At 40.0% G+C, this 13,614-nt stretch overlaps 1 protein-coding gene across 9 annotated transcripts in view; it reads left to right on the top strand.

The window, feature by feature from the left end:
- Nucleotides 1–7,281: 7,281 nt before the first annotated feature.
- The window catches only part of ECT2 (epithelial cell transforming 2), a 60,349-nt gene continuing 54,016 nt past the window's right edge, over nt 7,282–13,614 (top strand). For 2 of the 9 annotated variants that reach the window (XM_027540846.1, XM_027540820.1), the window contains exons 1-4: nt 7,302–7,403; nt 12,237–12,388; nt 13,019–13,098; nt 13,210–13,302. In XM_027540846.1, the coding sequence (XP_027396647.1) occupies nt 12,259–12,388; nt 13,019–13,098; nt 13,210–13,302 (303 nt within the window). In that variant the 5' untranslated portion in view covers nt 7,302–7,403; nt 12,237–12,258. Of the gene's footprint in view, nt 7,434–12,236; nt 12,389–13,018; nt 13,099–13,209; nt 13,303–13,614 lie in introns of all 9 variants that reach the window. The other 7 variants (XM_027540872.1, XM_027540852.1, XM_027540882.1 and 4 more) reach the window with 5 other exon arrangements.

The following is a 13,614-nucleotide window of genomic DNA, read 5'->3' as shown; positions in this document are numbered from 1 at the left end:
GTATGGATTCTTGGAGATCAATTACAATGCTATTCATGCAATAACTTTTGAGAACATCCTATTAGCCAGGAACTGTTGCTAGGTGCTACAGATCAATACATTGGTGAACATGACTAACAAGGCTCTTATGGGACTGAAAGCATCTTAATGTATTCAAAAATAAAATATATAAGCAGTATGAATAAAGATATTGGTACTTTTAAGTTTGGGCTGGCCAGGTGGCTCAGTGGTAAAGAATCCACCTGCCAGTGTGGGAGATGCAGGTTTGATCCCTGGATGGGGAAGATCCCCTGGAGTAGGAAATGGCAACCCACTCCAGTACTCTTGCTTGGGAAATCCCATGGACAGAGGAGTGGGGTGAGCTATAATCCATAGGGTCACAAAAGAGTTAGACACAACTTAGTGACTAAACAACAACTTTTAAGTTTAATGTGAAATATAAATTAGTATTAGTATCTTTAATTTAATAAAAGACAAAATAGCTTAATAGAAATAAAATTTTTGATATTGGTTTTGGCATTAACTAGTTACCTGACCGTGGTAAAGGAATATAAGCTTTATGTTGTGGGCCTTTGTAATATTCATTTGTAAAAGAAAGAATGAGACTAGTGAACTGAGATTTCTTTTTCCACTAAAATTTTACTAACCAAATTACATAATTGAAAAAATTGCCTCATCATATTTAGAAACCTCTTGCTTCATCAAGGAAAGCTAATTCTATTTGTTCAAGTGAAACTTTAAGTGGTAAATTTGTATAGTCTTGCAAATCTATTCAAGTGATTTATAGCCTAATGATTCACAAAAATAAAGCAATGATTCATATCCTAATTACTGACTATTGAAGTGTATAAAATAACTTCGTCTGTATCACAGTGATTATAATTTCTAAAGCTTATTTCACAGGCAGAGATGACAGGTTAGAAGATGCTATATTAAAACCAACTTGGAAATATGACATTTTAATTGGAAAATGTTAATGACTGTACTTCAGGAAAGTACAGAATTCCATGGCTACTCATTAAAGATTTTGAAACAAAAATCTTAAATGATAAATTCTTAGAGAAAATGAATCTTTGTATCTGTACCTGGTGTGTCTTTATATATAGCTATTCAGCAATATGTGAACCGTGAACTTCCTGATGTTCAAGCTGGTTTTAGAAAAGGCAGAGGAACCAGAGATCAAATTGCCAACATCCACTGGATCATGGAAAAAGCAAGAGAGTTCCAGAAAAACATCTATTTCTGCTTTATTGACTATGCCAAAGCCTTTGACTATGGATCACAATAAACTGTGGAAAATTCTGAAAGAGATGGGAATACCAGACCACCTGACCTGCCTCTTGAGAAATCTGTATGCAGGTCAGGAAGCAACAGTTAGAACTGGACATGGAACAACAGACTGGTTCCAAATAGGAAAAGAAGTACGTTAAGGCTGTATATTGTCACCCTGCTTATTTAACTTATATGCAGAGTACATCATGAGAAACGCTGGACTGGAAGAAACACAAGCTGGAATCAAGATTGCCAGGAGAAATATCAATAACCTCAGATATGCAGATGACACCACTCTTATGGCAGAAAGTGAAGAGGAACTCAAAAGCCTCTTGATGAAAGTGAAAGTGGAGAGTGAAAAAGTTGGCTTAAAGCTCAACATTCAGAAAACTAGTATCATGGCATCTGGTCCCATCACTTCATGGGAAATAGATGGGGAAACAGTGCAAACAGTGTCAGACTTTATTTTTTTGGGCTCCAAAATCACTACAGATGGTGACTGCAGCCATGAAATTAAAAGACGCTTACTCCTTGGAAGGAAAGTTATGTCCAACCTAGATAGCATATTGAAAAGCAGAGCCATTATTTTGCCAACAGAGGTTCGTCTAGTCTAGGCTATAGTTTTTCCAGTGGTCATGCATGGATGTGAGAGTTGGACTGTGAAGAAGGCTGAGCACCGAAGAATTGATGCTTTTGAACTGTGGTGTTGGAGAAGACTCTTGAGAGTCCCTTGGACTGCAAGGAGATTCAACCAGTCCATTCTGAAGGAGATCAGCCCTGGGATTTCTTTGGAAGGAATGATGCTAAAGCTGAAACTCCAATCCTTTGGCCACCTTATGCGAAGGGTTGACTCATTGGAAAAGACTCTGATGCTGGGAGGGATTGGGGGCAGGAGGAGAAGGGGACGACAGAGGGTGAGATGGCTGGATGGCATCACTGACTCGATGGACGTGAGTCTCAGTGAACTCCAGGAGTTGGTGATGGACAGGGAGGCCTGGCGTGCTGTGATTCATGGGGTCGCAAAGAGTCGGACACGACTGAGCGACTGAACTGAACTGAACTGATGTATGTCATAAATGCTTTGAGGGGAAAAGTATGACAATACAGGAGAAAAACAATTACATGAGTTCTGTGTGCCATTACAATATCTAGTTATGGTATAATGAAATATTGAAATTTACTATAAAATAGTATTATTGGTTGATGACATTTCATACTTAAAAATAAAACCTAGAAATTGTAACATATTTCATCACACCTTTAGGTAATAGAAACAAAGTTCATCACAACAAATATTGCCCATTTATTGCAACAAATTTAATACTTCTTTTAGATATACTAGTTCTTATTAGCAGATCAAAGCAAACCAGAAAACTATGAGAAATCTTGTTTATTCTGATTTGAAGAGTGATGGCATGGGCAATGTGGATATTTGTGATGTGTGTGTGTGGGAGTATAGGGTGGAGAAAGATATTCCATAATTCTAAACTAATTTTTCTAACTCCCCATTCTCTGCTGCCCTGAAGGAGTACTGATGAAAAAAGAAGATGGAGATGGGTAGGGGAGGGAGTAAGGAAAGAAAGAAATTATACACAAAGAGGAGGGGATAAACTGAAGTAAAAACGTATAAGATTAGAGTCAGGAAAGATGGTCCAGTGTGTCACTCAATTCAGAGACGGAGGTAGGGAAGTTGATCCTCCAAAGGAAGAATTTCAGTAGTTCTATCTTCTACATTTCATGTCCCTACCTCAGAAATTATCTTATTGCTTGATGAAAATGTCACACATTTTAATATACTAAGTACTTAAATTAATTCAATTTCTGCAGTGTTTTTTGTTTGAAACCTGTTCATTCAGCATCTTAGGAGTTGTAATTTTTTAAATGGTCTATCCTTTCAAGGAAGTTCTCATTTTGATCTATCTATCCTGTACTGTAAACAGTTTTGTCCCCTTGATATATGCATTCAATAACTACATTTCCAGTGAAGGTACCTGAAGGAAGAGACTCACATTTCACATAAAAAAATCTTGGCTGGGACCTGCCTTGGAAGGGGACAGAAGCCTGGCCAAGGCCAGCAGCAAGATGGCCTTATCTTCCAGACAAGAGGAGACATCATGAGCATTGCAAGCTTTCCCTTAGAAGAGAGATCAGGTTGGGTGTGGAAGAAGGACTGTCCTCTTTCTGGTAGGAAAAGAACGTGATGAAGGTCTTTGCTACGAGAAGCTTGGTCTGGTAGGTGGCAGGATTTGTGGCTGGGGAAATGATGGGGCAAAGGGAACAGAAACATAGGAGCCTTGCTCCAGTGGTCAGAGTTGAGAAGGTAGTGTAGAAAACATCAGTCCCATAAGGTAATTATAGGGCCTCAGGTGAGTTAACTGTAGTGGTAATAGCAGCAGCAGCAGCAGCAAAGTAGCAGTAAAAATAACAGTAACAGTTAACACCTATTGAATGTTTATTATATGCTTTGTTGTTGTTGTTTAGTTCCTAAGACTATGTTTTAATTATACATATCAAATTTTAATCCTCACAACAACAGTAATGAGGTAAGTGCCCTTTTATAAAAACTCAAACTGAGGCATAGAAAGTTTAGTTATTTGCCTGCAGTTATGTGCCTAGGAGATGAAAAGGATGTCACAAGGTTAGGAAATATTAGAACATCATAGTGCCTGTATATTTGCTAGTCAAACTGCCATATATCCCTTAAAAGGAATCAAATATAGGGATTTCTCTGGCAGTCTAGTGGTTAAGACTCTGTACTTCCAATACAAGGGGTATGGGTTCAGTCCCTGGCTGGTGAACTAAGATCCCACATGTTGTGGGGCCAAAAAAATCATGTATAACTTTTCGTAGGCTAGCATACAATTTGTGTGGTAATACATTGTAGGGAATCATAAATTTGTGTACAAAGCCTAACAGGAAGCAATACACAGAGGAAATAGGTTGCTTTCTTCACTGTGTCTATGCTTAGTTGTGTTTGACTCTTTCCTCACTAGGTTAATATCTTTTCAGTCTGAAGGCTTTCTGGAATGCTGGGCACACCTTAGTTTAAACACAAAAGTACATTTCACAGTGAAATAGCTGTGTGCCTGTGTGTGTGAAAGATGATGCTGTCAAAGTGCTGCACTCAATATGCCAGCAAATTGGGAAATCTCAGCAGTGGCCACAGGACTGGAAAAGGTCAGTTTTCATTCCAATCCCAAAGAAAGGCAATGCCAAAGAATGCTCAAACTACCGCACAATTGCACTCATCTCACATGCTAGTAAAGTAATGCTCAAAATTCTCCAAGCCAGGCTTCAGCAATATGTGAACCGTAAACTTCCTGATGTTCAAGCTGGTTTTAGAAAAGGCAGAGGAACCAGAGATCAAATTGCCAACATCCACTGGATCATGGAAAAAGCAAGAGAGTTCCAGAAAAACATCTATTTCTGCTTTATTGACTATGCCAAAGCCTTTGACTGTGTGAATCACAAGAAACTGTGGAAAATTCTGAAAGAGATGGGAATACCAGACCACCTGACCTGCCTCTTGAGAAACCTATATGCAGGTCAGGAAGCAACAGTTAGAATTGGACATGGAACAACAGACTGGTTCCAAATAGGAAAAGGAGTACGTCAAGGCTGTATATTGTCACCCTGTTTATTTAACCTATATGCAGAATACATCATGAGAAACGCTGGACTGGAAGAAACACAAGCTGGAATCAAGATTGCTGGGAGAAATAGCAATAACCTCAGATATGCAGATGACACCACCCTTATGGCAGAAAGTGAAGAGAAACTCAAAAGCCTCTTGATGAAAGTGAAAGTGGAGAGTGAAAAAGTTGGCTTAAAGCTCAACATTCAGAAAACGAAGATAATGGCATCTGGTCCCATCACTTCATGGGAAATAGATGGGGAAACAGTGGAAACAGTGTCAGACTTTATTTTTCTGGGCTCCAAAATCACTGCAGATGGTGACTGCAGCCATGAAATTAAAAGACACTTACTCCTTGGAAGGAAAGTTATGACTAACCCAGATAGCATATTCAAAAGCAGAGACATTACTTTGCCAACAAAGGTTCGTTTAGTCAAGGCTATGGTTTTTCCTGTGGTCATGTTTTGGATGTGAGAGTTGGACTGTGAAGAAGGCTGAGTGCCGAAGAATTGATGCTTCTGAACTGTGGTGTTGGAGGAGACTCTTGAGAGTCCCTTGGACTGCAAGGAGATCCAACCAGTCCATTCTGAAGGAGATCAGCCCTGGGATTTCTTTGGAAGGAATGATGCTAAAGCTGAAACTCCAGTCCTTTGGCCACCTCTTGCAAAGAGTTGACTCATTGGAAAAGACTCTGATGCTGGGAGGGATTGGGGGCAGGAGGAGAAGGGGACGCCAGAGGATGAGATGGCTGGATGGCATCACTGACTCGATGGACATGAGTCTCAGTGAACTCCAGGAGTTGGTGATGGACAGGGAGGCCTGGCGTGCTGCAATTCATGGGGTCGCAAAGAGTCAGACACGACTGAGCGACTGATCTGATCTAATCTGATCTGTTTTTCCACGCCTGTTTAAACACAAAAGCACATTCCACAGTGAAATAATTGTGTGTGTGTGCATGAAATTTCAGTGACTGTTTTTCTTTGCTTTTGCCGTAACCTTCACGGGCACGCTCAAATGGAGCCCAACTCTGCGACCCCAAGGACTATAGCCCCCCAAGTTCCTCTGTCTATGGGATTCTCTAGGGGTTGCCATTTCCTTCTCCAGGCAATCTTCCGGACCGGAGATTGGACTTGTGTCTCCTGTGTCTCCTACACTGCAGGCAGAGGCTTTACCACTGAGCCGCCAGGTAAGTCCTTGCTGTAATGGTTATTATGGCATTAAGTGGAGGGCTGAAGGTAAATATTCTTCAGTTATGAAGAAGGAAACCAGTAATTACCACACTGCTTCACTCATTTTGTGGAATGCATTACATGCTTTTCAGGCATTCTAAAGTGGCCTGACAAAATTAGGAAAAATTCTAAATACTGAGGATCTGTTTGAGATGTTAGGAAGTGTTCCATTACAAAGTATGTTTTCCTTCTCTTGTCCAAATTTAATATTCTAGCAATGGATTCTCCTTTCTGCCTTTATTTAACCAGCAAATAGGTTGAAACTATGCGAAACTCACCTTTGGGAGGTGTGTTTTTTTAAGGGACTGTGGCACAGAGCATTATATTTATTAACAGAAAACAAAGAAAATTAGATTTTCATTATAGCAATAGGAATTATAGGAAAAATGATAAACTTGGCTAGACGTCAGAGGAAAGCAGCAAAAGACCTCGAGGAAGAGCGGGTGCAGCAAGAAACAATTTACTTTGGCTTCAGAAAATTCTAGAATCTCATGCCATAGTTTTACATTTGTTCAAATGCAAGTTTATTTATTTTAAAAAGTGCTAGAAACACTAAGAATTTATTCTAATCATACGTGAAATTCCCTAGACCAGAGCACAGTGCTTTACATACGTCAGGATATAAATAAGCGGCTTCTGAAAGTCCAGCTGGAGAAACCCCAAGTTCCCATGTGCTGGACACCAAGACAACTACCAAACTCTAAACCCCTTAACCCACGTTTAAATTCCTGAAGCCGGAAGCATACAGGCAGAAAAATCTTACAACTCACAGGAACCACTGAAGAAAAATTCATCTGTCAAGGCGCAGATTACATTTAAGGGATCTGGCAGAGCGTAATCCATTAAAAAAAAAAAAAAAAGCTGAGGGGACAGAAAATCCACTCAACCTCTCCCTAGGAAACGGGATGTTTACTGAGTAAACAAGCGGTAGCCTCAGACACACCTGCTAATCACTCCCACAGAAACCCAGGAGCCTCTATCGCCACCTACCGGTCGCATCCCGGCGCTTCTCTACAAATTTGTGACGTTCTGACGTCGAAGCCGTTGGGTTTATTTGAAACACACGCTCGACCAATCCGTCAGCGTCTGCGGGGAGGTGCGCAGCGGCCAATCACCGCCCCTCTGGAGACTCCAGCAAATGGGAAGGAGGTTGACATCACGCGCCAATCGGCATGACTTTTAGAGAGAGTGACTCACTTTTTGAATTGGCTGTGGCCGCGGCCGGCGAGGAATGGCGGTAACGGTGAGAAGGACCTGTGCTTGAAAAGGTGGAACTTCCAGGGCGTCCTTTGAGAGTGGTGAGGGCTCTGTGGGTGCGCGTGGCGGAGGTGGGAGTGGGCCGGCGTCCCCAGAGCAGTGGGCCGCTGTGCTTGTGTCCCACGGCCCCGCCCCGGTGACCGCGAATTCCGGAGCACCCAGTCCTGGCTTCCCGGCTCTGGAAACCACCCCGCCGTCTTCCCAACAGCGGGGCCTGGTTGCGGAGTGGGAACTGGAGGTCATCTTGGCTGCTATGCTTCGTCATCGCTTGCCGGGTTGGATATTTTTTCCGAAAGAGTTTCTGGGCAAAGGGGGGAGTTGTCGGAAAGGGGGCCTTGGCAAGCCACAATGGGCTCTGCGGATCTGGGGCCGGCAGCTGTGGCCTTTGGGGGCTTATCTCAGATTACTTAGTGGTTTCACTCTTGGATTCTTCCTGGCATCTTTAGTTTTTAGTATTTAATGTAAAATGCCAGCCCTTTCCGGCGCTCCACCCCGCGTACAGTTGGTTTTGGCGTGCGGTTTTGGCGTGCTGCGATTCATGGGGTCGCAAAGAGTCGGACGCGACTGAACTGAACTGAACTGTACTGAAAGGGTTAAAAGCGCAGCCTCTGAAATCCGCTCGGAATTGAGTGTTTTGCCACCAACAGTATGCCCTGGGGGAAGTTTATCTCTCTGTTCTAGGTTTCTTTATCTGTAAAATGAGCATAATAGTACCTGCCCTTAGGATTGTTGCAAAGATTAAGTGAATGCAAGTAAAAGGTATAGAACAGTGCCACAAATTGGTTAAATAAAAGTTATTTGTTAATGACAGTATTACGTAACGTGAACAGTGTTATTGTCAATAACACCACCAACATGTCCAGTATGGCATTTAGCTCCTCCACCCTGAAAAATGATTGCCTAAAAAAATAAAAGGATACTTGTTTAAATGACAAATTTTATCTTTGTTATGGAAAGAGGCATATGTTATATTTAGTTAGAAACTCCTTGAGTATGTTCTCAGATTAAAAGTAATCTGTATGGGTTTATTAACACTGATTTTTTGTGTGTGTTTATCTTAAAAGCTTACAGAATACATGAATATGAAAAAATTATTAGTGCTTTTCAGTTTGTAATCAGACTGTTGATACATGGTAACTTTAGCATGCATCTTTTTTCTAAATGTTAAAGCCGTTTTCCACTGTTTCCCCATCTATTTCCCATGAAGTGATCGGACTGGATGCCATGATCTTAATTTCCTGAATGTTGAACTTTAAGCCAACTTTTTCACTCTCTTTCACTTTCAAGAGGCCTTTTAGTTCTTCTTCACCTTCTGCCATAAGGGTGGTGTCATCTGCATATCTGAGGTTATTGATATTTCTCCCGGCAATCTTGATTCCATCCTGTGCTTCATCCAGCCCAGCATTTCTCATGATGTACTCTGCATAGAAGTTAAATAAGCAGGGTGACAATGTACAGCCTTGACATACTCCTTTCGCAGTTTGGAACCAGTCTGTTGTTCTGTGCCTAGTTCTAACTGTTGCTTCCTGACCTGCATACAGGTTTCTCAAGAGGCAGATCAGGTGGTCTGGTATTCCCATCTCTTGAAGAATTTTCCACAGGTTATTGTGATCCACACAGTCAAAAGTTTTGGCATAGTTACTTCATGGCAAATAGATGGGGAAACAGTGGAAACAGGACTCAATGGACATGGGTTTGGGTGGACTCCGGGAGTTGGTGATGGACAGGGAGGCCTGGTGTGCCGTGGTTCATGGGATTGCAAAGAGTTGACCACAACTGAGTGACTGAACTGACTGAAAGCTGTTTTGGCTGACTTTATTTTTCTGGGCTCCAAAATCACTGCAGATGGTGATTGCAGCCATGAAATTAAAAGACGTTTACTCCTCTCAAGGAAAGTTATGACTAACCTAGACAGAATATTAAAAACCAGAGACATCACTTTGTCAACAAAGGTCTATCTAGTCAAGGCTATGGTTTTTCCAGTGGTCATGTATGGATGTGAGAGTTGGACTGTGAAGAAAGCTGAGCGCCGAAGAATTGATGCTTTTAAACTGTGGTGTTGGAGAAGACTCTTGAGAGTCCCTTGGACTGCAGGGGGATCTAACCAGTCTGTCCTAAAAGGAGATCAGTCCTGGGTGTTCATTGGAAGGACTGATGCTGAAGCTGAAACTCCAATATTTTGGCCACCTGATGCAAAGAGCTGACTCATTGGAAAAGACCCTGATGCTGGGAAAGATTGAGGGCAGGAGGAGAAGGGAACAACAGAGGATGAGATGATTGGATGGCATCACCGACTCAATGGACATGGGTTTGGGTGGACTCCGGGAGTTGGTGATGGACAGGGAGGCCTGGCGTGCCGTGGTTCATGGGGTTGCAAAGAGTCGGGCAGGACTGAGCGACTGAACTGACCGAAACCTGTTTTGGCAATAAACTGATCATATATAGTATCATCAGAGACAGTTTTACTTTGTAATTACTTCCCTGTTAAAGAGTCGGACATGACTGAGCGACTGAACTGAACTGAAACAGAGAGGCATAAGTGAAAAAATGTGAACTCATGGTATTTTTGATTTATTAAAGACTCGCTCTTACGTTCCTTAAAGCAGCAATCATCTCTTGATTTTTCTTTCTTTCTAAAAAATTTTATTTTTGTTTGCGCTGGATCTTTCTTGCTGCATGTGGTCTTTCTCTAGTTGCGGTGAGCGATCTGGGGCTACTCTCTTCATTCTTGTGGTGCACTGGCTTCTCTTTGCGGTGGCTTCTGTTGTCAAGCACAGAAATTCAGTAGTTGGGCCCTGGCTTCAGTAGTTGCAGCATATAGGTTAGTAGTTTTGGTGGATTTTTCTTTTTAACATCCTTTTAAGGGGACTTGAAATGAAAGCCTGTTTAGAGCCTTTCTTTTTCACTAGAAACATTTAATTGTGAGAGACTTAACAGAAAAATAAGGGCTGGATAGAGTTTATTATTGATTCTAAGATTCTTACTAACAACTATTGGAGCTCTCCTTTGGGGAGCCTTTAAATAATGATTGATGTGGATGTATGGTAAAACAATGAGAAATGTTCACATTGTGAATATTATCAGTTCAGTTCAGTCACGCAGTCGTGTCTGACTCTTTGCAACACCATGGACTGTAGCTTGCCAGGCCTCCCTGTCCATCACCAACTCCTGGCGTTTACTCAATCTCATGTCCATTGAGTCAGTGACGCCATCCAACCATCTCATCCTTTGTTGTCCCCTTCTGCTTTCAATGTTTCCCTGCATCATGAGAATGAATAATTGTCACTCATGTAAAGACATCATCTATTAAGTTTATCACAATTGGATTTGAGTTGTACTGTTAAACCTTTTCCTGGTGTGGAAACTGAGGCTTAACCTACTAAGTGCAGAGTTGAGACTGGAAGCTGAGTTGCTTGACTCTGAAGCAACTAATATAAGTTAGTGCACTTAATAATCAGGCTTAAGTCTGTTACAAGTGTGAACCTTGTCACACTATTTGATATCACTTTGCAGAAATGAGGCTAATAATACTTTAAACATTACTTTGTTAAAAATGTACTGAAAGCTATTTGTATGTTTTATTATTCTGAAAATGTAGGAAAGGGTAAATCAGATCAGGTATGCACCTTTAGGTAAGATGGGGCCTCTTCTTTGTATTTGCCCAGTATTGTGGAAATTTACCTCAAGATAATAAACTTACATTAAAAACTCCAGTTTGAATGGATAAAAGTCTCTTCAGCTTTTTCTTTATTCCCTGTTTGCTTAACGTTTCAACTCTTTAAGTCCTGGAAATTTAAAAAAGATTTTCTTTCATAGTCCAGGATCATAATGACACTTGTTAATTGTCTTGTGAAATCTTTTAGAGGATAAACTTTTGTAAAGTAGTATGAAAATACAGAGAAGGGAGCAGTCCAGTTATACATGAGAAGTTTGGAGAAATCTACAGAGGATAAGTCAAGTGGTGTGATGTGTTGAAAGACATGCTGGGTGGAGAATTGAGCCCTGTTAAATGCAAGTAGATGTGGAGTAAGTTGTTTGCAAAAATCTGGGAAATCCTTTGTGGCTGGAGCAGTACAGCCCATGTGGACTTGGGGAAATAGAAGAGGTGAGGTTAAATAGGTGGACTAGGATGAAAGTGTAAACTGGACGGTGAATTTGAACTTGATTGTCTAAGGAGCCCTTCTCATGTAAGTTTAAAGCAAGGAAGTAACATGGTCACATTTCTTTTTAGAACCATACCCTGAAAACCATGTGGATCGTGACCTTTGAAGAAACTGGTGATAGAGACAGTTGTCTGGAACTGTTGTTTTTCACCAAGTGAGCATTATGGCATTGGCCACAAAAAGACCCGCTGGATCCCAGAGATACAGAGATGCTTGAGGGATTGATAGCAATTTAGGGGAGGGCAAATGAGGTAGATGAAAGAGTAAAGATGGATCAGGTTTTTGACTGGAATTATTTAGGGGATGATGGTGACATGATAAAATAGGAAAAGAAATAGTTTGGATGAGGGCAAAGGTATGGATGGGGAGGTAGCATAGTATTTATGGGTACATTTTGAGTACTTTTTGACTGTCTGGTAATATCCTGTACTTTTGTACTTTATACAGATAATGTACTTTTGGTACATTGTTATTTTACTGTATCTCTATGAGTCAGGTAAGAGTATCTTTATTTTACAGATAAAGAGCAAACTGAGCTTCAGAGAAGTTGAGTGACTTCCTTTGGTTCAGTATTTTTAAAAATTGGGTAATGATATTTCTTGTAAGTTGTAGGTATTAATGCTTGTTTTTGCCTAACAATTATGTTCGTTTTTTGTAATTTTATTTAAATTGTTTTTTCAGCCATCATAGAAGAGAACAAACAATGGCTGATGATAGTGCATTAGCATCCACTACTGGCAGTACAAGCTTGGCAGACTCTTCCATTTTTGATTCTAAAGTTGCCGAAACTTCTAAGGAAAACTTATTTATTAGATCTACTTCATGTGTTGAAGGTAAACATGTTATCTGCTTTAAAATGAAAAATCACTCTTTTAATCCTAAACTTACTGACTAGCGATTTTCTTATGATTTGACTGTAATATTGTTAAGTTAGGGTACAGGCATTCAGTAAAAATTTGTTAACAAAAACCCATTGCACTAGATTTTTTTATTCTTGTTTGGCATTTCCCAACTTTAAAGGAGAAGGTGTCTTGTTGTTGGATGTTGCTTTTGCTGTATGTGAGGGCAATCTAGCTGTAATATTGTTAGCTACAATATATTCAGTTAGGACTGGTCAGGTGAAGAGCCACTTCTTCCCTTTCCACTGTGTAAACGTATCTTTCCTAAAGTTGTGTGCACTATTTCAGAGGATGACTCTGCCAATTGGTGAATGCTTTCTTTGGTTATGAAGAGTGCTGATGTTTGAATACTTTGTTTATAATACAGTGTGTTTCTCTTCTGAAATGATACCTGATCAGATTTTTTTAAAAAGCTAGGAATTAAGTCATCTTAATTTCAGGGAATGTTATCATCTCAAAGATGGAAAACATTACAGATATAACCAAAAAAGGGATTGGAGACTACAGATTTTGATGTTAGTGAATAATAAAAGTGTTTTACTTAAAAATTTTTAATTTTAATAGAAGAAATGCCTCAGATTGAAACAAGAGTCATACTGGTTCAAGAATCTGGAAAACAAGAAGAACTTATAAGAGCCTTAAAGGTATGGAGATTTAACTTTTTATTTTTTTTTAAAAGAGACTATTTGCCTTCCATCGGTGCATAAATAAATCTATAGTTTTCTTAATCTCATAATTAAGTCTCTTTTCCACAGACTATTAACATAATGGAAGTCCCTGTTATAAAGATAAAAGAAAGTTGTCCTGGAAAATCGGATGAAAAATTAATAAAAAGTATTGTTAATATGGTAGGTCAAGCATTTCCTTGCATGTGGCATGCTGCACTTCCTTTGATTGTATTCTATAGTCCACTTACTGGTGATTGGGCCTAAAGTAGACGCAAGGTATACTTTGAACACTCTGAAGCTAGATTAATGAAAACTGTGACATTTATTTTAAAATTGGGATGTTTCTGAAACCTCAAACTATAATGTTTTATAAATAATGAAATCCTTATATAGTAATTTGGTATTGTTACATTTAAATGACATTTCACTTATGTATTTGCGAAGATCTAATACTTTAAACTCTACTTTTTTCTCAATAATTTTATTTTATTC

This window comes from Bos indicus x Bos taurus, chromosome 1, assembly GCF_003369695.1.
Source record: "Bos indicus x Bos taurus breed Angus x Brahman F1 hybrid chromosome 1, Bos_hybrid_MaternalHap_v2.0, whole genome shotgun sequence".
In the NCBI taxonomy this organism is placed as follows: domain Eukaryota; kingdom Metazoa; phylum Chordata; class Mammalia; order Artiodactyla; family Bovidae; genus Bos; species Bos indicus x Bos taurus.
The sequence above is the reverse complement of the archived record's forward strand: the minus strand, read 5'-3'. Positions and strand labels throughout refer to the sequence as shown.